The 27,308-nt window shown below is 41.7% G+C and overlaps 1 protein-coding gene across 2 annotated transcripts; it reads left to right on the plus strand.

Moving 5' to 3' along the window:
* Positions 1-27,217, plus strand: LOC139573747 (high affinity nerve growth factor receptor-like). 2 transcript variants are annotated; one of them, XM_071397548.1, is made up of 17 exons: positions 1-441; positions 4,250-4,324; positions 4,921-4,992; positions 8,217-8,285; positions 8,644-8,798; positions 9,057-9,199; positions 9,532-9,670; positions 16,139-16,471; positions 16,664-16,684; positions 16,952-17,010; positions 17,138-17,240; positions 18,157-18,309; positions 18,472-18,602; positions 18,718-18,890; positions 20,363-20,618; positions 20,854-21,012; positions 23,209-27,217. In XM_071397548.1, exons 1-17 carry the CDS (start codon positions 242-244, stop codon positions 23,392-23,394), a joined length of 2,427 nt encoding a protein of 808 aa, XP_071253649.1. In that variant the 5' UTR covers positions 1-241; the 3' UTR covers positions 23,395-27,217. The 2 variants fall into 2 exon arrangements, with proteins under 2 accessions (XP_071253649.1, XP_071253651.1); XM_071397550.1 differs by having other exon boundaries at positions 4-441; positions 20,363-20,612.
* The last annotated feature ends 91 nt before the right edge of the window (positions 27,218-27,308 follow it).

Below are 27,308 nucleotides of genomic sequence, written 5' to 3' on the forward strand. Positions count from 1 at the left end.
TGAGGGTGGGGAGGCTGCAGCCCACCAGCATCCCCAGGGCCCCTTGCCTGCCTCGCTCCTGCTGCTCGCTGCTGCTGTGGCTCAATACCAGAGACTCCTGGCTGGGATCACAACCCTGCGAGTCAGCCCAGAGAAGATCTGCTTTGTGTGGTGCCTCCCAGTCTGTTCTCCTGTTTAGTCCTACTCTGTCTCAGTCTGCACTGACAACTCTCTGAGCTGCCCCTCCGCAATCTCCATCATCATGGCAGTGGTTGTGGGTTCCGCTCCATGGGCAGCCCCACTGGCCCTGGTTCTACTTGCAATCACCCTGGCAGTGCCAGCCCTGGGAGGGTGCCCATCCGCCTGCCGGTGCTCCTTCGCCATGCTGCAGTGCCTGGAGCCCAATGGCATTGCCACTATACCCGCGTTGGCACTACAGGAGAGCGAGAACGTCACGGAAATGTGAGTGCAGTTGGTTGCTTGGATGGCTGGTTGGTTGATTGGGTCTGCTGGGTTTGTTGTGTGTGTTTGTCAAGTGTTCTGCTTATCTATCTGTTGGCTCAGTCTTGGATGGGGTGTCTGGCAGTGTCGATAATGAGTTGGGTTGGCATAATGGTTCATCTGTTGCTTTGATGATCTGACGTTGGTTGCGTGACCAGCTTGAGCTGTTTGAAGCAATGCTGGGTGTGGAACAACAAATACATGTCTTAATAGGAGATGGTGAATATAGTCCAGTAGGGAGTTTAATCAAGGCGATTGGAGAGGGGAGTTATGTAACCCTATGGATTGAGTACATTTTGTATGACCACTGGCCTTCAGTGTGTGTTAGTATGGTGATGAGCTGGTTAGATAACGGACTTCATTTGATTGGTGTTCTTGCTTTGGTGATTGCTTCTACAAATTAGATTGGCAAAAGACACTCTGTGCAGGCACTTTTTGTTGACGTTTCACAGAACTGTTCTTACACTTATTAAAGATGAAAAGTCCATGAGATTCAAAGAGTATGTATCAAAGTATGTATCTGGAGATGATCCGTCTTAAATCTTATCAGAGACTTCTACTCTTAGTCCTCTTTCCATGATTTGTACAACTGGAGTTTCTCAATTTCTGTTTCCAGTGAACAAATTCCACTCAAAGAATTCATCGAACTGAACTCCCCCGCTTTGAGTTGGGGTTAAAGAGTCTGTTTGATCTTGTGTCTGGTGGTTTCGCACGGGCTGAACTGGGGAGCGATGCGCTGTAAGGGAACACTGTCGATAAGAGCAGAGTTGGTGGTAGTGGAGTGATCAGGTCTGTGGGATTGTGTTGATATTGATACTGCTTCACTGATACTCTGCCTTGGTGACGGCAAACAGTCATAGAGGCACTATAGCAGCAAGGTGTTCAGATACATACATCCTTGCCTGGTGAGGGTCATCCTCACAAACCTGTTGAGAACATGTTGTTGTACAGGAGGCTTGTGGTTCCCTGAAGGACTATTAGCCAACATAGTATATATACTTAAATAAAACTGCCATAGAAGAGACACATATATAATATTTTAACGGGTACACAGTACACTCCACCTAAATATGCACTACGGGATCCAGATTCATATTGCATGAGTTGGATTTGTTACATATCACACAAATTGCAACATTCATATGATATCATACCAATTGAAAAATGTGTAACATGTCACACGAAATGGATGACGTAGTACACAATAAACGGGGACCACTTTTAGCTCATGCGCACCACTTTCAAAACTGCCTGAAACTATACAAAAGCTGGAGGATGCATCTTTTAGGAGTTATCTTTTACTTTACAGTACACACTTTTGTCCACTCTTTTCAGATAATTCGAAAATGGCTTTATACTTAGGCAATACAGTACTGAAAATGGAACACAGAACTAAATGCCGTTTGCTGTAATCCCATGCTGTTCTGTCTTTGTTCCTCAATTAACACTCGATCTGGCTTGTTAAGGGGGAGACTGCATCTATAGCATGTCCAGCGAGTACTTGACTTTCTCCCTCTATACCTCTACTTCTCTCTCTCTCTCTCTCTCTCTCTCTCTCTCTCTCTCTCTCTCTCTCTCTCTCTCTCTCTCTCTCTCTCTCTCTCTCTCTCTCTCTCTCTCTCTCTCTTTCTCTCTTTCTTTCTCTCTCTCTCTCTCTCCGTCTGTCTGTCTCTGGCTCTCTCTTTCTCTCTTTCTTTCTCTCTCTCTCTCTGTTACTCTGTCTCTCTGTCTCTCCGTCTCTCCGTCTCTCTCTCTCTCTTCTCAGTACCTGTGGCAAAACGTGTTACTTAGAACTCCAGCAGAGCTGCTAAATTCATTCTGAATCAATTCAATCAATAAGCAAGAGCTGCTTTTCCGGCATGTGTTTCAGCGGAACAAACAAGGAACCATTAACTGTGGAACAGGGGCCCAAATTCCTAATTTGTTAAGTTATAAATGAAATTTTGCGAATTTGCAGCGAATGCCCGCCTGAGAACACTAGATGAAATATGACCCACTTGGCTCAATCCAATAAGCATAGGGGCAATTGCTGATTCTCGTTCCACCTGCCCTGCAATTACATTACTGCTCCGTGGATCAAATAAATATCTGTGTTGCTCAGTGACAGACTGAAACAATAGTGCCCCACTGTTAAAGAAGGAAATATTTGGTGATGGAGATGTTTGGGGCATTGCCCAGCGGGCAAAACAGGCTGCAATGATGTCTGGCTGATGTCTTTTGTTACGTCATGGTCAGGTTGTATACTGACTGTAAAAGGACAATTTTAGTGATCAGAAAGAGAAGTCTTCACCTGGTTGTAATCTGGTTATCGGTCGTCATGTCAACCAGATACAAATGAAAATATAGGACAAATTACCCAGGTATTGTCATGAAAAAGGGTTGAGTGCTGCTTTTTTAAGCTATCATATTTGGCTATGTGAAAAAAGCTTGTAATTTCTCTTGATAAAATTGTTCAAGTGGAGGAAAATATTTTCCCCTTGGTCCTTTTATCCTGCTTTACTTATGGTTATTGATACAGTAATGGTGAAATATCATAGATGCTATATAACAGTCCACAAAAAATGTACTTTTCTGGCCACGTCGTGTACACATGTAGGATCTTAATTTGATCACCCTGTTGCAGAATAACTTTTATGCAATGCAGGAAATGTTCAACTTGTGGTGTATTTGAGGTTTAAAAAGGCTTCTGAAGTTTGTAATTACATTTAGACATTTCAGACTTGATTTTCCCTTATGGAAAATGTATCAACACCTAAAAAATTTCCAATAATTATAATCTGCATAATAATTCACATTTTCTGTTGCTGCAAGATTATTTTCCTCCTGTAGCAAACTGGCTCAAATTATATCCTACATCTGTACACTCTTGCAAAAATGGATTCGAAAGGGATTCTTCAGCTGTCACATAGAAGAACCCTTTTCATTTCCATGTAGAACCCTCTGTGTAGGGGTACATGGAACCCAAAAAAGGGTTTTACCTGGAACCAAAACGGTTCTTCAAAGGGTTCTACTATGGGGACAGCCGAAGAACCCTTTTAGGTTCTAGATAGCACATTTTTGTTCTAAGATTGAACATACAAAGGGGTTCAAGATACTGTAGTTCAAGAGTAAAGTGACCTTGTGTTAAATGAGTGTTGAGTTGACATACTGTCCTCTCGTGAAATAATAGGTTCGTCTGGAAAAGTGGAAAATTACTAATTGAAAAGAATTTACCATCAGCAATGTCAACTGAGTGTCTCACAAGAAGCCAAATGTTTTTTCCAAGTCTTCTCTACAGTATATTTAGTTTTGATATTAGCTTTGTGGATTGTTTTCTTTGCATCTGCCTTAGTGTGGTTATGCTATCAGTTGTCAGGCTCTTGCCCACAAAGGCCCATGGTTTGGACAATGCACTCATGAATTTCACTATAAAATATAATACTCTGTGCTGTACTGTGTCAATTCAGTACCTTTTTAGGGCTTTCATCACGTTTAATACATGTAAACCCTTTTCTATTGGTCATTATATTAACTGTCCTGCTTGGTCTGGATTGCTGTGGGTAAAAATAATTGATAACAATAAAGATAATTTTCCATTCAAACATTTTGTTTTGTTGTTTATAATAGGCCTACGCAGCTCATTGTTCCTAGACAGTATTTTTGTATTTTACTTTTCAGTGTTTTTTTTGTCGCTTTTTATTTTTTTTTACTCAAATCAACTCTGAATGCCATAATTAAATGTTTCCTTTTAATTTTTTACATTGTATTTATTTTTTGTTTCATTACCCAGTTACATCGAAAATCAAGCCGACCTGGAGAACATTACAGAAGTAGACCTTGCCAATTATAGAGAGTTGAAGAATCTGTGAGTAACCTTGCATAATTTGTAATATGTACAGTATTTTTCTAATGCTGTATTATTTTTTGTAGATGTCTGTTTGTAGCAAAATGTTCTACAATACACCTAGCAGTTGATTTGAATGACTTGGCTTTAAATGATTGGTTGGTCCTGTCATTGAGTGAGTAGTCTTCTCTACACTCCACCTTGTAGTACATAAGCCCTCCCTATTCATCCTCTCCAATGTGCCCTCTACCTTGTTATAGCAATCTGCAGTACTAAACTTTACAACTCAACATTTCATTCCCTTTATGGCTCTTTCAATCAAGGGGGTAAACCTCCTGTGTTGCCCATTAGCCATTATTCTGCACCATAACCTGCAGTCCTGTACAGTAATTTCATTTCAACCCTTCTTCTGAGTACCTTACCACTACCGTATTCAAAGAAAGGAAATGGTCTGGCGCTAACTAATACAGCTAATACAGACTGGCGCTAACTAATACAGCTAATACAGACTGGCTAATATACACACTATGGGTTTACTGTGGCTAATTAGTAGCATAATCAGTGATTCACACTTCCTGTTCTGTCTTTTGTTTGTCTGTCGTGTCTCTACCCCCCAGCACGGTCACGTTCTGCAGGCTGGCGTACATCTCGGCTAATGCTTTCCAACACAACCTCAAGCTCCAATATGTGTAAGTGTCCTTGGTTTTACAAAGGGATTGTCTTTCCTTGTCATGTCTCGACCCATTCTTGGGTCAAGCTCTTTGTTGCTGTCAATTAAGGGGAAGCCTCCCGAGCCTAGAGATCTTGAGCTTATTATTCAGCAGAGTCACTGCAAAAATATAACACTTGCATAACAATAGATTTCTGCTGAAATACAGATTGAAATGACTGAAATGTAATCATAATTCATTTGATACCATTTTATTCAACAATGACACTGTGTCGGTTATTAAGGCACAGAATGCATTGGTATAGTATCAGAGGCTCAACAGTAGTGGGCCATGCGGGACAGATTCTTACCTGAGATTCTTACCTCTTTAAAAGTGTGTTAAATTTGTTTTACAAGAAACATGCCATTTCAATTTAAAGTTAAAAGGATTGGGTTGACACAATGTAGACCAACCAGTTTTTACAAATGTAGTCACAATCAATGCACCACATATTGGACCACTTTTAGCATATTGAAATGATTTGGATTCCACTCGTTAGAACGTTTATAATCAATTATATTCGAAAAACAAACACTGATGGGTGAATTGTAGATTCTTTTTCTGATGTTTGTGTTTCTAACACTGTGATACAAACTTTCTCACAAATGGAATCCTTCAATTACCTTCTAAAGACACACTGTACAGCACACTGAAAAAGAACAACTACAAACTAGCATTAGTGTTGCCCATATTTAGTGTTGGGGAGCAGTGAACTACATGTTGTACAACTAGTCATTTAACTACATTTAGCAGTAACTTGGTTGTAGTTGAACTAAATTCAAATCTTGGTAGTGTTTTCAGTAGTCAATGCCATTTGAATCAGGTAGGGGTGCAGCTAACTACTGGAACTACACACAACTTTCTTTTGCGAAAATAAAACTAAATATGGGAGAAGTAGGCAAGAATTTCCTTACTTTTTCGTTATCACACCTGCCTAATTCTCACTTAAAGCATTGTTTTAGTTTTTAATAGGATAACAACTAAAACTGTGGTTGGTAATATAACCCCTTAATTCTGTTAACATCTGATCCCATTTGTAGTCTATGACATTTCCGATTTAGATATGTTAATTTCCACACAATGTAGTATGGATGTAGTGAACTACTTTTTCAAAGTAACTTTAGTTAAGCAAACTATGTTTTTCTTAACGATAGCTTTAGTGTAGCTTAACTTCTTACAGTGTGAAGTAATTGGTAGCTTGGTAAACAATATTTTCCGAGTAGCTTCCCCAATACTGCCTGTATCCATGGCAATCATCCCTCCATCAGTAGCTGACCCTTATCTCCACCATCTTGTCCTCATCATCTTACTAAACGTGTGTGACATGTCCGATGTTGTTAATCTGAAAGACAGGCGGTTTGGGAGGAGGAGGGGGTGTAGTGGGAAGGGCTCTGAAAGGGTTCTGGCGAAATCGGAGAAGACTTCCACCAGTCACCATTTACTCGCTCATTTTGGTGGATTATCGACAACTGCTGCATAATAAATACACTCCACTAAGGGTCCATTATCGCTTAATCAATATTTCAAAGAGGGGGCTGTGGGGTGTAACAGATGTGTGTCTTAGACTGGGAGCCCCACCCAAAACAGGTGAGAACATGGAGGGGGGGCTCTGATACTGTACCCCCTTCCTTGATCCTTAAGATATTTAAGCAATAAGGCCCGAGGAGGTGTGGTATATGGCCAATATTCTACAGCTAAGGGTTGTTCGTACGCACGACGCAACGCAACGCGTGGTATATTGGCCATATATCACAAACCCCAGAGGTGCCTTATTGCTATTATAAACTGCTTACCAACGTAACTACAGCAGTAAAAATACATGTTTTGTCATACCCATGGTATACGTTCTGATATACCATGGCTGTCAGCCAATCAGCATTCAGAGCTCGAACCACCCAGTTTATAAATGAAGATGCTAGGAGCAGCTGCCATTCCCGGCCATCTTCCCTCCCCCTGTGGCCTGGGAGGAATCGAGCTGGTAATAGATAAGCCCCAATGGCTAACCCATCTGATATGAACTTTTGGGAGCAAGGAAAACAAATAATTGAACCCCTGCTGGCCCCCATTGGACCTGCCAGAGTGAATATGTATCGGTTGCATGAGCGGACTCCCCAGTGTGGTCTGCTGTCATCTTCTGAGAGGTTTTATTTACACCCTCTGTCAGCACAGAAGCATTTCAGAGCAGTCATGGTGATCTGCAGCACGTTTAAAAAGATACAATAGGGATACATAGGAGATAGCATATCTTAGCAGTGATATGCCTCAGAAATCCACTGCTAATCGCCCGCAATATTTCATATTTTTTATCAAATTAATTAACCTCATACTCCTAATACACAATATTTAAAATAGTAAAACCTGTTCTCCTTTCTCCTCTTACAAGTACAAGCAGCATCATTAGGCTAATATAACTCGAGCACTCTAGTAGTGATCGATGGCCAAGTATAGGACCCACCGTCTCAGAGAAGTGTTTGGGCTAATCACCTAATGTACAGAATGGTGAGACAAGGTGTGCTAATGATGTTTGTGAATGTAGCACTTGATGTAAAAGACTTGCTTGGGTAATTGAGCAGAGTATATTTGGAGGCACTAATGTGTCCATGCAGAGAGTAATTCTAAGCAGGTCCGCATTGTTCTGCAGTGAGTGAACATATCTTGGGATTAGTTCAATATGATTCATTTCAACAACATAAAAACATACATTTTACAAAACCATCTCTCCAGATGGATGTTTATTTACTTCATCCCCCCCAAAATATTATAGATAACACAAAAAGGTCTATTACAGACTTGGATTTTTGTCCTCATTATGGCAGCGTTTGAGAAAACAAACAGGTGTCAGACACGCGGTAGAACAGAAAAACTCATTTGAATAGATATAACAAATACATGTGTAAACATAACAAACAGCCCGGCTGTAATGACTGCTGATTGTTTGTGCGTGAATGTGAGGACTCTTGACACGTTGGGCGTCCAAAGACGAGCACATGGAAACAGTGCAAAAACAAAATGCTCTCTTTTGTTTTAAATATTGAGCTGTTCGCCATGCACAGACCATTCTTATGCAAAACTTAACATGGGTGAAAAGAGGGGGGGAATCATAGGCTCAACAACAAATTGTATAATACTGTATTTAGATTTTTTGCCATTTATATGCTGAATGTCCTGTTGGATGGATGTTGTCTCCTTATTGTATCACACAGAAACCTGGCTTCTAACTCCCTGGAGCATATCAGTTGGAAGGTGTTCCATTTTCTTCCCCTGCTCAACCTGTGAGTAAAACACCACTCAGAACATCACTTCTGTACTCTCTTCAACTAGTCAACCTGTGACTGAACTATCAACTCAAAGATGGTCACTTTGTATGAGCAAAATAGACCCATTCCACTCTGTTTTGGAACTGATTGCAGAGAATTTTCAACACATATTTCACTGATGAATTCTTTTCTATATGGAGTTTTTTCTCTCTATTCACTCTATTAATTCTAGAATGTTCTATTTTCTGTGTGCGTCTTTGATAATAATGACCTCGAATACTTTGTATAGACCTTTAGAAAGAACAAGAAGGTTACACAATTGAGAGAAAACTTTCGGACAAAAGAGACCGATTTTCTCTGTGTTCTCTTTCAGGGTTTTGAGGGACAACCCCCTTGAGTGCTCCTGTGATATCCATTGGTTGCAGCAATGGCAGCTTAACGACCACAGTGACCTCGACAACCAACCGCTACAATGCTTCTCCAATGGCCATGCCCTACGGTTGGACTCCTTAGAGATGGAGAATTGCAGTGAGTTGAATTGATCCATTTTTACTCAGTTTAGAGATAAAAATGTGTTTTTACTTTATTATTACTAAGTAATATATGTATGAATATCATATACACGTATAGTTCAATCATTGTAGAAATAGTCTGACAAGGCTTTATTAGACTTAATTGCATTAGTGGCATTGCTGATAGGATTGCTATTAAACGTCATTATCAACATTTAGTACCCCAGGCCAAACAATAGATTTTCCAACCCATTCTCGGTCCATTGTTTTGCAGCTGTACCGGATGTCGCCATTGTCCATGCCAACACCAAGGTCCAGGAGGGTGGCAACCTGACATTTGTGTGTCAGGTGACAGGAGTGCCCATGCCTGTAGTGAGGTGGCGCACGAATAAACTGCTGTCTCGCTATACTGTACAGGTACTGAGTGATGATGTCACCTGGACATACTGATTGGGGAAAACCTGCTAGAGCAGTGTTTTTTCAGAGATATTGCGCAATGCACCTTTTGTTCCCCTTAATATGCCTAACATCTGTTCAAATACAAACTCTAGTAACAGGATCAGGGTCATATATGAAGGAATATTCAGAACTAAAACTAAAATAGTATTATGGTGTGTTTAGGTTTCCTTATCGTGAACATTGTCATGATCATTCAGACTCTGCTTGCATCTCAGATGTCTCCATGATTGTTGTAAACTGTCATGTGTAGCTAAACCCCTGTTGTCCTCTGTGTCTTGTTCCATCTGCAGGAGAGGTTCTGGGGATCCACTTTGGAGCTGGAGCTGCAGCTGTGGAATATGTCCTCAGAAGACAACCTGCACAACTTGACCTGTGAGGCAGAGAACCGGGCCGGGCCTGGGGAAGAGAAAGTGACGTTGGACATTGAATGTGAGTGCCAATGAACTATTAAAGCTGTCAGGGTGTTGAAAGCTAAAAGAGTCAGTGAGAGCTGTCATGCTGCGATGAAAGCAGGAGAGGTAGAGGGAGAGACATTTTTGGTCAATTTTTCTCTCGCAGCAATGTGTATAGCCAGACATTCATTCCCCAGAATGAAATACTTTGTACTAATAATTGTGGCAAAAAATAAGCCCACCTTGTCACTTTGCTTTAACATGCCACAGGTCTTTTGTTTAGATTATTATTGTTATCAGTTGTCACTCAATAATACATAACTACAGTAGCGATTTTAGCATGGAAATCTTGGTGGAGCAAACATTTATAATTTTTTTGTTGATGCATACCAGCAAAGCCACTACATAACACAACACTAAACAATACATTAATTTCACTATAGCGGTGACAAACGGTGCTCACAAACTGTTAGAGTCTTCTGTTCCAACAGCAGAGTTTTCTTTTCAGCACCGTGGTGTGAATCCTTACCATTGTTACACCTGGCTATCAGCAGAGGCTCGTTTGGCAGCCAAACAGTTCATTCAGCCTCATAAGCGAATAAGAGGCAATCCATAATTTCGATTAAGACATTAACGAGCCAGCTAAGACGGACGTTGTCAATATAACTATTTGTTCAACACTTTTGAAATGTACAGCGACAGAATTCAGAACATGGGTAGTTCTCAGAGTATTCTCTCTGTACACCAATTCAGAACAGTAGGATAAATAAACGGGGCATATACTGTATATCTACAGTGCATTCGGAAAGTATTCAGACACCTTGACTTTTTCCACATTTTGTTATGTTACAGCCTTACTGGGGTGGCAGGTAGCCTAGTGGTTAGAGCTTTTGGCCAGTAACTGAAAGGATGCTGGATTGAATCCCTGAGCTGACAAGCTAAAAATCTGTCGTTCAGCCCCTGAACAAGGCAGTTAACCCACTGTTCCTAGGCCGTCATTGTAAATAAGAATTTGTTCCTAACGGACTTGTCTAGTTAAATAAAGGTTAAATAAAAAAATTACATTATTCTAAAATTGATTTTACTCATCAATCTACACACAATACCCCATAACGACAAAGCAAAAACAGTTTTTTTTACATGTTTACACATTTATAAAAATAAAATAACTGAAATATCACATTTACATAAGTATTCAGACCCTTTACTCAGTACATTGTTGTAGCACATTTGGCAGCGATTACAGCCTCAGGTCTTCTTGGGTATGACGCTACAAGCATGATACACCTGTACTTGGGGAGTTTCTCCCATTCTTCTCTGCAGATCTTCTGAAGCTCTGTCAGGTTAGATGGGGAGCGTTGCTGCACAGCTATTTTCAGGTCTCTCCAGAGATGTTCGATCGGGTTCAAGTCTGGGCTCTGGCTGGGTCACTCAAGGACATTCAGAGACTTGTCCTGAAGCCACTCATGCGTTGTCTTGGCTGTGTGCTTAGGGTCGTTGTCCTGTTGGAAGGTGAACCTTCGCCCCAGTGTGAAGTCCTGACCGCTCTGGAACAGGTTTTCATCAAGGAACTCTCTATACTTTGTCAAGGGGTTTGAATACTTTCTGAATGCACTATATACAGTATATATATATATATATATATATATATATATATATATATATAGTTGAAGTCGGAAGTTTACATACACTTAGGTTGGAGTCATTAAAACTTGTTTTTCAACCACTCCACAAATGTCTTGTTAACAAACTATAGTTTTGGCAAGTCGGTTAGGCCATCTACTTTGTGCATGACACAAGTAATTTTTCCAACAATTGTTTACAGACAGATTATTTCACTGATCATTTACTGTATAACAATTCCAGTGGGTCAGAGGTTTACATACACTAAGTTGACTGTGCATTTAAACAGCTTGGAAAAGTCCAGAAAATCATGTCAAGGCTTTAGAAGCTTCTGATAGGCTAATTGACATAATTTGAGTCAATTGGAGGTGTACCTGTGGATGTATTTCAAGGCCTACCTTCAAACTCAGTGCCTCTTTGCTTGACATCATGGGAAAATCAAAAGAAATCAGCCAACACCTCCAAATTGTAGACCTTCACAAGTTCGGTTCATCCTTGGGAGCATTCATCCTTGGGAGCACCACGTTCATCTGTACAAACAATAGTACGCAAGTTTAAACACCATGGGACCACGCTGCCGTCATACCACTCAGGAAGGAGACCCGTTCTGTCTCCTAGAGATGAACGTACTTTGATGCGAAAAGTGCAAATCAATCCCAGAACAACAGCAAAGGACCTTGTGAAGATGCTGGAGGAAACAGATACAAAAGTATCTATATGCACAGTAAAACGAGTCCTATATCGACATAACCTGAAAGGCCGCTCAGCAAGGAAGAAGCCACTGCTCCAAAACTGCCATAAAAAAGCCAGACTATGGGGACAAAGATCGTACTTTTTGGAGAAATATCCTCTGGTCTGATGAAACAAAAATAGAAATGTTTGGCCAGAATGACCATCGTTATGTTTGGAAGAAAAAGGGGGAGTCTTGCAAGCCGAAGAACATCATCCCAATTGGGAAGCACGGGGGTGGCAGCATCATGTTGTGGGGGTGCTTTGCTGCAGGTGGGACTGGTGCACTTCACAAAATAGATGGCATGATGAGGGAGGAAAATTATGTGGATATATTGAAGCAACATCTCAAGACATCAGTCAGGAAGTTAAAGCTTGGTTGCAAATGGGTCTTCCAAATGGACAATGACCCCAAGCATACTTCCAAAGTTGTGGCAAAATGGCTTAAGGACAACAAAGTCAAGGTATTGGAGTGGCCATCACAAAGCCCTGACCTCAATCCTATATAAGATGTGTGGGCAGAACTGAAAAAGCGTGTGCGAGCAAGGAGGCCTACAAACCTGTAGGATCTGTCAGGAGGAATGGACCAAAATTCACCCAAATTATTGTGGGAAGCTTGTGGAAGGCTACCCGAAACATTTCACCCAAGTTAAACAAGTTAAAGGCAATGCTACCAAATACTAATTGAGTATATGTAAACTTCTGACCCACTAGCAATGTGGTGAAAGAAATATAAGCTGAAATAAATAATTCTCTCTACTATTATTCTGACATTTCACATTCTTAGAATACATTGGTGATCCTAACTGACCTAAGACAGATAATCTTTACTAGGATTAAACGTCAGGAATTGTGAAAAACTGAGTTTAAATGTATTTGGCTAAGGTGTATGTAAACTTCCGAGTTCAACTGTATATATATATAGTATCAATCAAAAGTTTGGACACACCTACTCATTCAAGGGTTTTTCTTTATTTGTACTATTTTCGACATTGTAGAATAATCGTGAAGACATCAAAACTATGAAATAACACATGGAATCATGTAGTAACCAAAAAAGTGTTAAACAAATATACAACATATTTGAGATTTGAGATTCTTTAAAGTAGCCACCCTTTGCCTTGATGACAGCTTTGCACACTCTTGGCATTTTCTCAACCAACTTCATGAGGAACGGATTTCAATTAACAGGTGTGCCTTGTTAAAAGTTAATTTGCGGAATTTCTTTCCTTCTAAATGCGTAGAGGTGGTATATAGAAGATAGCCCTATTTGCTAAAAGACCAAGTCCATATTATGGCAAGAACAACTCAAATAAGCAAAGAGAAATGACAGTCCATTGTTACTTTCAGACGTGAAGGTCAGTCAATACGGAACATTTCAAGAATTTTGAAAGTTTCTTCAGGTGCAGTCGCAAAACCCATCAAGCGCTATGATGAAACTGGCTCTCATGAGGACCGCCATAGGAAAGGAAGACCCAGAGTTACCTCTGTTGCAGACGATGAGTTCATTAGAGTTACCAACCTCAGAAGTTGCAGCCAAATAAATGCTTCACAGAGTTCAAGTAACAGACACATCTCAACCTCAACTGTTCAGAGGAGACTGCGTGAATCAGGCCTTCATGGTCGAAGTGCGGCAAAGGATCCACTACCAAATGACACCAATAAGAAGAAGAGACTTGCATGGGCCAAGAAACACGAGCAATGGACAATAGACTGGTGGATATTTGAGATTGTTGGTTCCAACCGCCGTGTCTTTGTGAGACGCAGAGTAGGTGAACGGATGATCTCCGCATGTGTGGTTCCCACCGTTAATCATGGATGAGGAGGTGTGATGGTGTGGGGGTGCTTTGCTGGTGACACTGTCTGTGATTTACTTGGAATTCAAGGCACACTTAACCAGCATGGCTACCACAGCATTCTGCAGCGATACGCCATCCCATCTGGTTTGCGCTTAGTGGGAATATTATTTGTTTTTCAATAGGACAATGACCCGACTCACCTCCAGGCTGTGTAAGGGCTATTGACCAAGGATAGGGATGGAGTTCTGCATCAGATGACCTGGCCTCCACAATCACCCGACCTTAACCAAATTGAGATGGTTTGGGATGAGTTGGACCGCAGAGTGAAGGAAAAGCAGCCAACAAGTGCTCAGCATATATGGGAATTCCTTCAAGACTGAAAGCCTGAAAGCATTCCAGGTGAAGCTGGTTGAAAGAATGCCAAGAGTGTGCAAAGCTGTCATCAAGGCAAAGGGTGGCTACTTTGAAGAATCTCAAATATAAAATATATTTTGTATATTTCTTTAACACTTTTTTGGTTACTACATGATTCCATGTGTTTTTTCATAGTTTTGTTATCTTCACTATTATTCTACAATGTAGAAAATAGTAAAGAATAAAGAAAGACCCTTGAATGAGTAGGTGTATCCAAACTTTTGACTGGTACTGTATATGTATATATTCTTAGCTAAACAGGTGGGGCTCGAAACAGGTGCCTCACCTGCCCTGAATGACGAGTTGCCACAGCATTGGTAATACATCACTGTAACGTTACATTGGTGATGCATTATTTTTATAGTTGCATTTTTCTCATTTACCAACCCTACGCGGACAAAGACCTCAAACAGATGACAGAACAAAACAGACATCTGATTATAGAAGAGACATTATACTGTCAGAGACTGTGGTTTTGCCTTAGCCCAGCTTTACTACTGAAAAATATCAGAATTTCTGCAAACTGTGATCCCACAGAAGAGAGTGCGTTGATGCATTAGCAATACATTACAGTAAATATTGGCCAAACAATATCATTTCACCAACTCAGTGACACTCATTGGAAAATAAATCCCAAAAAGAGTTGCAGCCAAATGCATGAGCATCGAGGGACAGTTAATGAATGTCGGGAGGAAAATGGGCTGATAAGCGTGGTAAGATTCGATAAGAGCCCCGGCTAATGGACTTCTCCCTCCTACTCCGGAACACAGTATTCATCCGGAGTGATTGGCAGCCTGTAAGTGCGTTAGCGCGGCTAATTTATCAACATCATTCCCCCTGGTGGATGGACACTCATTAACCGCTAGCCTTTAATTACCCTTAATTAGCTCCCCGATCAGTGCGGTGTTTACAGCCAGGGCTCTGCTCTGTTGAGTGGCTGGTCTGACCACTTCCTGGGATTCAAGCGATTGGTGCTGCAGAGGCAGCATCCATTCAGTAATATATATAAAATTAACTTGTTTGGGAAAAGGTTTTTCAAAATGAAAATATAGACTACACCCCAGAAACCGATTGCAAGAATCAATCAAACAAATCTAATCTACGAAGAAAACGTTTAACGGTTAACTATAATTTAGTATTTCATTTCATACAGAGTTCAACAAAGCTCATATTGGGCTCTTTTCTAACTCACTATTAACTAAATTGGGGACATTAAGTCAAACCTGATGGGTTGTGCTAATTGTGCTATTTTTTTGCCGTCCATGACTGTCTTTAGCATCTCTTTCCAGAGATAATCTCAAGAGGAAAGAGACAAATGCCTTGGTATCCCTTTAGCACAGCATTTTCTGCAGTAGGGTCATAGGTTAAGAGCAGTGGAATGGTTGGTGGAAATTGTCAGAGTGAGGGGTCTCTCTGCATCAGCATAGTCTTCGATCTAAAGAAGCCATTTCCTGTAGCTTCTTGTCAGCTCCGTGCTTCCAGGTAGCTCTTGTGGTTAGGGGCCCTAACAAAACCTGGATTCATTATTCATACCAGGTCAACAGGTTGACAGTGCAGATGAAAGAACATTGATTCATGGAAACGCATAGGAGGAACCTACAGTATAGGGCACTTGGATGAGGCTGTACCTTCTATTGACCAACCAATAACTTTGTCTGAAACAGGTTGGATGTGGTAAACTGAAAATTCAGCACATAGAGATAATTTATGTGTAGATAACTATGGTTATAGCTTTGTGGATAATTATTTCAGCTAAATGTGATCTCATTCTAATATCATGTTTAATGATTTACACACATTTATTGTCAACGATTTTGAGGGTATTGCTCACTGTACAGTAGGTTGACCAGTGTTCTGAATTCAGAAATAGCCTTTGTTTCACCTTATCGCCTTACTCACTCACACATCCTAACGGACCACATCTCATGTCTTCCATTCAGTTCCATCCAAAATCATATTCCTGCACAACGCCGAGCCACAGCACCACTGGTGTTTCCCCTTTAAGGTGGACGGGAACCCTGAGCCATCCATCCGCTGGCTTTTCAACGGCTTTAACCTGACCGAGGGCCGTTACACTTACACACAGTTCATTCCCGACTCGGACGACGGCTCTGTGAAGCACGGTTGTCTATTTCTCAACAAGCCCACCCACCTGAACAACGGCCTCTACACCATCATCGTGGGGAACAGACTGGGCGTGGACCAAGCCACGGCCACAGGGATGTTCATGGACAACCCCTTTGACCCCTTTGATCCTGAGGGCATCATCCCAGGTGATTGTCTGAAATTAAAGGTCATAGAATAATAATAATAATAATAATAATAGTAATTTAATAGGATCTCAATGATACTGACCCTCACTTTTCACCAACTTGTGTTATGTTAGATACAGTCTCATCTTGAATGTTCAGTATGTACTGTATACTTCGTCTAAATTTGTCATCCTCTCCTTTTCTTCATGCCAGTCCTTGAAGAAAGTGATCCAGGTAAACCTTTTGAATGTTATTTTGACAGTGATTATTACCTTGTAGAAACAGACAACTTTCTAAACTGTACCTAACGAGAACAAAAAATAATTATCACAGGTAGTGGAGTGTAAATTACCCAGGATGTTGATTTCAGATACTCCACGTATCCCCCCCCCAAAAAAAATGTATACACTGTGTCAGTGTCTTGCATACTTTATATGTGGTTATCAAGGTGATTTGTGAGTAACAATCCATCATTAATGATTCCTTTTCTGCTCCCTCCAGTCCCCACCAACAAATCTAATGAGGATGTCACTGAGAACACGGAGAGCAGAGTGTTTGGGGTGAGACACCATTCAATGGGTCTGAAACATAGTAATAATATAACATACAGTATGGAATGCGAATGTTTTAGCAAATTTCTGTTATGCTATGCTAAGCTATGTTGATGCTAATTATGTTTCTGTGCAGGTGTCGGTGGCAGTGGGTCTGGCTGTGTTTGCTTGCGCCTTCCTCCTCATTATGGTACTGGTCATCAACAAGTGCGGCCAGCAGTCCAAGTTTGGTATTCACCGTAAGTGACACACTCTACTATGCAATGTGTTTCAAATACCACAGTAGTGTCTGTCGGTTGTCATTTTGAACAAGGTATAGTCTCTTATACTCAGAGGGTAAGCAACACGTTACTTGGGATTTCATAGAAGACGGCTATGAAACAACCTGTGATGGGTTAGCTGTTCTCAAAACACCTCAGTTGTTAGAAAGTGAAGGGTTGAGACTGAATTCTGACATTTCCCTGTCTGGATAATTCAATAAGAGACAACCCCAGGAGAATATGACACTTTGCCAACGGTAAAGACTTTGAAAATGCATATCCATTCCAAACTGAAACAACCAAAAGCCAGCGACAATGCCAACTCATTTATTTCATTATCACTTTGGAATTGCCAATAGTTCCACAGCAAGCATTGTATTCCTTTCTAAAAGTAATTCACATGAGGCCAGGCAAAATAGGGTTTCCGCCAGGCTGTAACTTTCCACACTGTCAGCCCAACAGCTCGGTTAGAGTGCCTTAATTACAGCAGTGAACGGCGTCAGGAGCCCCTAGCAGCAGCGTGGGCCATTAAAGAAGACTGATGGAGACCAGCTACTGTAGGCGTGATAGGTCCTCTCGGACCCCCCCAGAAAGTGCCTAAGTGGGCCTGATTGCCTAAGTGGGCCCCCTCCTGGCCAACTCGTTTCCCCTCGCTTGCTGCCATCCACCATTTTCTATCAGGGGCTCTGGGGGTTCTGTGGTTTTCTCGTTGAGTGGGTTTTATGATTTTTAATACTGTCTGCAGAAAATACAGTAGTTGCTTACTGCTCCGACGTCCACTTCCAACATTTTCTTTGTTACTGAACAATGCATCCATAAATTGCTGAAAAATAAATGGATGTATCACATTCAGGTCTCTCTCTCTCTCTCTCTCTCTCTCTCTCTCTCTCTCCAGGTTCATCTGTCTTGGGAACAGAGGATGATCTTGCTGTGTCACTGCGTTTCCTGAACTTTGGGGCCAGCCCTCCTTCCTCTGACGACTCTGGCATGTCCAGCTTTGTGGAGAACCCCCAGTACTTCTGTGGCATCTTCAAAGACAAAGACATGTGTGAGTGGAATCGGAATACAACTAGGGAGTGGATACGTGCTAACTTCATTATGATTGCATTTAATATCTACCATGTTTTTCCCTAGATAAAGTTGGTAATGCAGTGATCTTACAATGTTTCATAAGGCCCAATGTTAAAAGCCTTTCTCTTTGTATGTACAGGTGTGCAGCACATCAAAAGACAGGATGTAGTTCTGAAGTGGGAATTGGGTGAGGGGGCGTTTGGCAAAGTCTACCTGGCAGAGTGTGCCAACCTCAGTCCGGACAGTGACAAAATGCTGGTGGCCATCAAGGTATGCATGAGACTTCCATCCATGGCCACACTTTCAGAGGTGCATTACATGAAGTTTAGACCTCCTAAACATGATGATGTCATATCCTCCCGTGACTGTGTTTCTCTGTGGTCAGACTCTGAAGGATGCCAATGAGTCGACCCGGCAGGACTTCCAGAGAGAGGCTGAGCTGCTCACAGTGCTCCAGCACCAGAACATTGTTCGCTTCTATGGAGTGTGTACAGACGGAGAGCCACTGGCGATGGTGTTTGAATACATGAGACATGGAGACCTCAACCGCTTCCTCAGGTATGGAAAAGAAACAGAACCTCCTACTTAAATCCCCACAGGGATAACCTCATGGCCGCCCATGCTAACCTTCCCCTGTTAACTGCTTACTAATTAGCTTCAGCATGGTAACTATTTAGAAGCAGAGGGTTTTGTTCTGACATCTCTGCAACGTTGTGTCCACTGCTCTTCAGCAAAGCCACTTAATTGACCTTGATGAACCACACAAATGCAACTGATTCTATGCCAAGCCACACTTGTAGACACCATCGTCCTCACTGCTCTACCCTGTTGTGTTCCCAAGACAATAATCCACTTGGGGTGGACCACTTGGACCAACAATGTGTTGCAGTGGTTAAGGACACTTAGTTTTGGGAGTACCAAATAATTTCTGTGATCTGGGATGACTGAATATGTGATTTTAGATGCATTTCGGATATCATATCATTGAAGATATCCACGTCAACCGCAGAACTTCTCGTAGCCTGTCTACACTCTGAAGTTCTAAAGACAAGTCTGGTCCAACATGGATGCAGGAGAGATGTTCACTGAGCACTCAGACAGAGCACCACGTTGATACTGTAGCACTCATGCTGCACCTGGGACGTACTCTGAGACACCATTGAAACAGACATCGACAGTGTATGTCTGCCACTGCCAGGTGTCCAGTGGGGCCAGACTGGGAATGGAGACTCAATGCGCACACAGACACAGCACACACTATCCAGATTCATGGATAGATGGAAATCACATTTCCAAGCAGACAGAATGGATGTGTGTCTCTTGGCCTATGAGGCAGCTGCTCGTCTACCCTACCACCTGCCTGTTAAACTAATAGTGATAGAATAGATAACTTCCTGCAAGTGACACATTTCTATTAGGATTGATGGACACATCGAGGAGCTTATTGGGAGTGAGCTACAAGTCAGAGTGGGTGGGGTGGATGCCATATTGAGAGAAACTGTGGAACGTTTGAAGAGTAAGGCTATCATGCATCTCGGAATCAAATTATTCCAAATGAATGCAAGGCGTATAACAAGCCTTATGTTTCCTATTAACCATCTTGTTAAGTTGTTTTGTTATGGCTTGGTCTCTAGCTGACCGCCTCTATTACACTTAAAAGATCTTGTATACATCCAACATGTTCCATCTGCAGATTGCATGCAGTAATCATCCATCTGTATGTTGATATTGCATCACTAGGTTGGTGCAAAAGTTCATGCATCAAAGGACCAATCAGAAGCCTAAATTAATCTGGGAGAACTGGGCCCATATCACAAAGCGTCTCAGAGTAGGAGCGCTGATCCAGGATCAGGTCTTCCGGTCCATATATTCATTATGATCTAAAAGGCTATGTGATCCTATATTAACACTACTCTGAGACTCTGTGAATACGGATCCCGATGGATGTCAGCCAAAGTATGTCACACACCGTTCACCAAAAAGCCTGTAAAACTCGAAAGGTCGTGACCTCTCCTCCCCGTGTCCTCCAGGGCGCACGGTCCAGATGCCCATATCCTGGAGGAGGTGAAGATGCCGCCGTTGGGCCAGCTCACTCTTCCCCAGATGCTGCACATCGCCGCCCAGATCGCTTCAGGCATGGTCTACCTGGCCTCCCTTCACTTCGTGCACCGGGACCTGGCCACACGCAACTGCCTGGTGGGAGATATGGGAGAGGGTCTGATGGTCAAGATAGGAGACTTTGGCATGTCCCGGGACATCTACAGCACAGACTACTACAGGGTAAAGGTGGAAGTAGTGAAATACTTTTTTAGGGTGGGGATTTGTCATCTAACACGTCATTGTCACGTAACATTTCACAAAAGAGTATATCCAACTCTATGTACAAAAAAATACATATTGATATTTTCAATGTATAGGCTTATCACATACTGTATGAAGTAGCATGGTACATCTCAGTTGTCATATTAATTATAATTCTATGAATGTACAATTGAATGACCATTGACCTCACTCCTGTCAGGTGGGTGGGCGTACGATGCTTCCTATTCGCTGGATGCCCCCGGAGAGCATCATGTACAGGAAGTTCACCACGGAGAGTGATATCTGGAGCTTTGGAGTGGTCCTCTGGGAGATCTTCACCTATGGGAAACAGCCCTGGTACCAGCTCTCCAACAGTGAGGTAAGGAACTGGGCACTAGGTAGGAAGCAACATGGGGTGGAAGGTTGCCTAGTGGTTAGAGAATTGGGCCAGTAACTGAAAGAATGGCGGTTCGAGTCCCTGAGCTGACAAGGTGAAGAATCTGTTGATGTTCCATTGAGCAATGCTCATTTCTCCAGGTGCTGTTCATAATTGCAGACTCTGGCCGTGACCCTACTCTCTGATGGTGTCTCAGGGAGAGTGGGATATGCAAAAACACATTTCCAATTCACATGTGAAATAGGACAAATATAAGCACCTACCTTTTTTTGTGAAAGGGGCATCTTTGTATTGGTGATCAAAACCTTCTAAATTCATAGTAATAATGAAGTAGCTATAACTCTGATATCTAGTTGAGTTGAGTAATGGAACAGTGTCCAGGCAAAGTGTAAATACGGTACCTCATCATCATTCAGCCAGTGGATAGAGGGTGAAGTGTTTGATCATAGAAGGAGACTAGAGCACTAGGATTTCCCATCTGCTATACAGTCAATCAATGACTTCATAGCAATCATGGCGGGCCCAGTCCAACCCTTTTAGGTTGCACCCCAAGAAGTGGACTCTGTCCTGACCGCAACACACCATTATGGACTAGAACCCTCTTTCCTTTCAAGTGGAGGGTAGATCAATTTCCCCGTCTACTCAATTCTAATCTCATTGGCTCTCATCTTTGCCCAGGGCCAATGACGTTTAACCTTGTTAACCTAATCCTTCCCCGTCAATGATGGACATGTGTAATTATCATGTCGTCTAATTAGGGAAGGCAGGGATAAATCATCCCAAACACTCCATCTAGGTCTGAGATAAGGAGATGGGCGGCCATCTTGGAAAGTCACTATACATTTTTGTTCACTTATGAAGATGCACACAATGTTCTGAGAACCTTATGTTTCTTAGAGCTCGGTAAGAGCGTGGTTGTCCTATGGTTATTATGCATACAACCTTTCCACAACTTTCTGGGAATGGTGCAGGATAGTTGCTTTGAAACATTCTCAGCACTTTTAAGAAACTTTACAAAAAACCTTATTTTCTTGGTGTTTCATTACTTTAACAGAACATTTCCTAAAAGTTATAAACTAAAATGACAAAAATGTACAGCTTTGTATAAGTAAAAAAACATGGCATGCTAGCTCCATCCTGGTAGTGCAGTGGACAAATTCCATGGCTGAAGAACAGAAGATCATAGGTTTGAATCTCACTGACGCTGTGCCACAATAAAAAATACATGTGTTTTTACATGATTAATGCCTAAGAAAATTCATTTCCACGAGTCCTATCTGTGCTTGGAGTTTCAAAACAATGATTCTAAGCTAGCAGTGTTATTGAAACTCAGAATGCTATTTAATTACCTTCAAATAACCTATAATTTCCGTTCTGAGAATGTTAATAAAACCTCAGAGGAAAACCTTCAGGGAACTATAGTAAAACGTTTTCAGAACCTAAAAATATCAGGCAAAATTATCACTTCAAATCTAATAACGTTTAAAAAACGTTCTGCTTTACTGGTCAGGAAATGTATGACTTCGTTCCCAGAACCAATGGGAAACCAAAAATGTACGTTCCCAAAACTTCCAAGGACCCAAATGTGCTAGCTGGGCATTATAGTATCATGAGGTTTAGTGCTGACAGGTCTCTTCAGTTCATTGGATTAGGTTAGGGATATTGAACTCTTTAAAAGGGTTAAGTTGCTGGCTCTTTGTGTGATGTGGGGCCAAGGGCAGTCCTTGAATGGGAATAGGCATAGTGCAATTCAGTTCTTGACAGTGATAAATGCACCGAGCCATGCCAAGTGTAAGAATGTGTAAATTTGCCAATTTGACAAGAATGTGTCAATTTGACATTTTTCTGATGAATACCATTCCATTGTTTTGAAAGATCACCAGCTTATTAGAGGCAACATCTTTGGTTCTCACAGAACGTTCTCCAGAATTGTGCAGAAGTTGTCGACTCATCTTGACAACTCCACTTATTGTTCTTACCCAAGTGTCTTCGCCTTAAGCTCTCTGGCGTAGCTTGAGCTTGTCTGGTCAAATTAATGAAAAGTGACGATCATGAAAACATTCAAACCCTGAGGTAATAGCCCCAAATAAAGAGGCATTGCAAAAACCTGGAGTTACTGTAGCTAGCAGACCTTTTAATTCTAACCCCCTCCCTCTGCCTCTATTTGCACCCCCACAGGCTATCGAGTGCATTACACAGGGCCGGGAGCTGGAGAGACCACGCACTTGCCCCAAAGAGGTGCACGGCCTGATGCAGGGTTGCTGGCAAAGGGAGCCCCAGCAGAGGCTGGTCATCAAGGACATCCACAGCCGCCTCCTTGCCCTTGTCAAGAGCCCCCCTATCTACCTGGACATCCTGGGGTAGAGGCTTGGAGGTCTGGGGCTGGGGCAGTGTCCAGGCAAGGGGAAGTAGGGGAACTTACGGTCAGGGATGACGGGTATTGGGAAGGGGTGGGAGTTAGGTAAAGGACTGTGCGATGGCAATCCTGAACCTAAGCATTGCAGTCATTTACCTCTATGTGTCTTAAACACACCAACACCCCCTCTGATTGCATATTTGCTCAGGTCAGACTTAGCTAGGATCTGGTCTGATAGGGACCATTGTGTTGGGAAGGGAGTAGGGTGAAGTTGCTCCTAGATGCTGATATTGGGTATTTTTGGGCCACTAATGGTTACAGATAGGATTGGGGAGGGGAAGCTGATCCCAGATCTGTGCCTCAGAGAAACTTTACCCTGAAGCGATGAGAAGACTATGAAGATGGGGGTTACTTCCTACTTCCTGGTCACTGTTTCTTAACCCTAAAGCTGGACATACTGTACGGACACTGGCAACATCCATGCTGCTTCAGCTTTGCCTACTACCCCAGCTCGCCTCGTCTCATGACGACCCAGCCCTAACTCTGTGTGCCGCTGACTGGGAGCGGGAGGAAAAGGATGAGCCAGCGAAGACCTGTCAAGTGTTTACTGTGAGTGTTTTATTGTGTGACTGAATGGGTGTTGTCCTGATGAAGGGTTTTGCATGATTGGAGGAATGCAGACTATACAGTGCCTTTGGGAATGTTTTCAGACCTCTTGACTTTATCCACATTTTGTTATGTTACAGCCTTATTCTAAAATTGATTAAATCGTTTTTCCCCTCATCAATCTACACACAATAGCCCATAATGACAAAGCAAAAATAGTTTAAAAAAAAAATTCTGCAAATTTATTACAAATAAAAAACTGAAATAAAAATTTGCATAAGTATACAGACTCTTTACTCAGTACTTTGTTGAAGCACCTTTGGCAGCAATTACAGCATTGAGTCTTCTTTAGTGTGATGCTACAAGCATGGCACACCTGTATTTGGGGAGTTTCTCCCATTCTTCTTTGCAGATCCTCTCAAGCTTTGTCAGGTTGGATGGGGAGCATTGCTGCACGGCTATTTTCAGGTCTCTCCAGAGATGTTCGATTGGGTTCAAGTCCGGACATTCAGAGACTTGTTCCGAAGCCACTTCTGCGTTGTCCTGTTGGAAGGTGAACCTTCGCTCCAGTCTGAGGTCCTGAGCGCTCTGGAGCAGGTTTTCATCAAGGATCCCATTGTACTTTGCTCCGTTCATCTTTGCCTCGATCCTGACTAGTCTCCCAGTCCCTGCCACTGAAAAACAACCCCACAGCAGGATGCTGCCACCACCAACATGCTTCACCATAGGGATGGTGCCAGGTTTCCTCCATATGTGACGCTTGGCATTCAGGCCAAAGAGTTCAATCTTGGTTTCATCTGACCAGATAATCTTGTTTGTCATTTTCTGAGAGTCCTTTAGGTGCCTTTTGCAAACTCCAAGGGGGCTGTCATGTGCCTTTTACTGAGGAGTGGCTTCCTACTGTCCACTCTACCATAAAGGCCTGATTGGTGGAGTGCTGCAGAGATGGTTGTCCTTTTGGAAGTTTCTCCCATCTCCACAGAGGAACTCTTGAGCTCTGTCAGAGTGACCATTGGGTTCTTGGTCACCTCCCTGACCAAGGCCCTCTCCCTCGATTGCTCAGTTTGGCCGGGCGGCCAGCTCTAGGAAGAGTCTTGGTGGTTCCAAACTTCTTCCATTTAAGAATGATGGAGGCCACTGTGTTTTTAGGGACCTCCAATGCTGTAGAAATGTTTTGGTACCCTTCCCCAGATCTGTGCCTCAACAAAATCCTGTCTCTGAGTTCTACGGACAATTCCTTCAACTTCATGGCTTGGTTTTTGCTCTGATATGCATTGTCAACTGTGGGACCTTAAATAGACAGGTGTGTGCCTTTCCAAATCATGTCCAATCAATTGAATTTACCACAGGTGGACTCCAATCAACATCTCAAGAATGTTCAATGGAAACCGGATGCACCTGAGCTCAATTTCGAGTCTCAAAGGACTTGAATACTTATGTAAAAACAGGCATTTCTGTTTTTATATTTTAATACATTTGCTAAAATGTAAAAAAGAAAAAGAAAAGTGCTTTGTCATTGTGGGGTATTGTGTGTAGACTGCTGAGGATTTTTATTTATTTAATCCATTTTAGAATAAGGCTGTAATGTAACAAAATGTGGAAAAAGTCAAGGGGTCTGAATACTTTCTGGGATTTACTGTTGCCTGAGAACATGGAAAGTTGAATTACTTTAGTGAAGTTTAAGGGGCTCAGTGATTTTCAAGCCCAAGCATACTTTTCATAGGTGAAATTTCAAACATCTACAATTTTGATAATAACAGCTTTACCATTATGTTCAAGATGTATTGGAACAGTGAGACGCCATCTTTCCATTTTCAAGCTGTGTGATATAATCAGCAGGAGTGAAAATATAGAGAAACCTATTGTTCCAAGTCAATTGCACTAATCAGAAAGCTTTCTATTGTTAGGAAGTTATATCAGATCCTTCATTTTTCATATGCATAGCCCAGACCATAGTAAAGAAACTGCATACAAAGTTTGTGTTCTTCATGGCTATCACTTGAATTGTATTGGGATATCATTTATCAATTAGCATTTTGGAATATGAACTAACAGTAAATGGTCATTAAGGGAGATGCTCCTTATCAACATAATCTTATTTGATAACCCAATTTGTTTATAACCCAAAACCCAACCATCATCTGGATTGAAAATGTCTGAATACAGTAATATGTGTGTGTGTGTGTGTGTGTGTGTGTGTGTGTGTGTATGTGTGTGTGTGTGTGTGTGTGTGTGTGTGTGTGTGTGTGTGTGTGTGTGTGTGTGTGTGTGTGTGTGTGTGTGTGTGTGTGTGTGTGTGTGTGTGTGTGTGTGTGTGTGTGTGCAATGGTAAGTTTTACCAGACGTCGTCTACTGTTGATATTGTTCACTACAGTTGTTTATAGCTAATGGAATACAGTACAATGTTTTGCCTTTCTCCGCCTACTCATTCTAATCCGAATGTACAATATTATATTTACAAACATTTTAGTAGAGTTGTACAGTTATTCTTTTGACTTATTCATTATTTATCTAATGTATTACTCTGTTTAAAATGTTTTACTGTATATGAAATCATTTTCTGTCAGAGGACAAAACAATGACGACTAATTGTAAAATAGGAATATTTTTGAAAAAACAGCGTGGGAACTTCTATTAAAGGCCAGGAAGGTGTTTTTCCTGACATACTATTCTTACATTATTTTTGCATTTAAATACTGTATAATGATTTCTCTGTCCAAGGCCAGTGAGTATACTCCAAATACAAAAATGTGTATGCAGTGCAAGACTATAGCTCATAGGTTCAGGTACAGTTACATAGCTTTCATAGGAAATAGCCATGTTAACATGCCTTATAGTGACCCCAAAGCATTTAACATCCGCCTTTAACATCAAAGCAAGCTGCTGAAATCCAGTAAGGGACAAGATGGTTGAGAGAGATACAACGAAATGGTTTCACATGTAACAGATGGATAACAATGATCGAAACTTCAGGAGGAGAGTGACAGATGGAATTGAAATAGAGACCGTGACACAACAAGGTCTACTTTCCCTTTTAACCTTTCACCTTGAAAATAAAAGCAGACATTTTACAAGACTAGTAAAACAATTTGGACGCCTTTGAATGTAAATATGTACATATACTTAATTGATGTAAAAAAAAAAAAATGTAATGTTCAAATATTGTTACCCCGACACTTTGTATATCATCTGCCCATGAATAAAACAACCATTTGGTTCAAGGAGCTCAGTTTCCAATTGTCTACCATCTTACAGTACATGTTTTTATAATATTTCGGAGGATGAACAAATACAGACTAATTGTACCTAAACGTTT

Source organism: Salvelinus alpinus, chromosome 4 (assembly GCF_045679555.1).
Source record: "Salvelinus alpinus chromosome 4, SLU_Salpinus.1, whole genome shotgun sequence".
Lineage (NCBI taxonomy): Eukaryota > Metazoa > Chordata > Actinopteri > Salmoniformes > Salmonidae > Salvelinus > Salvelinus alpinus.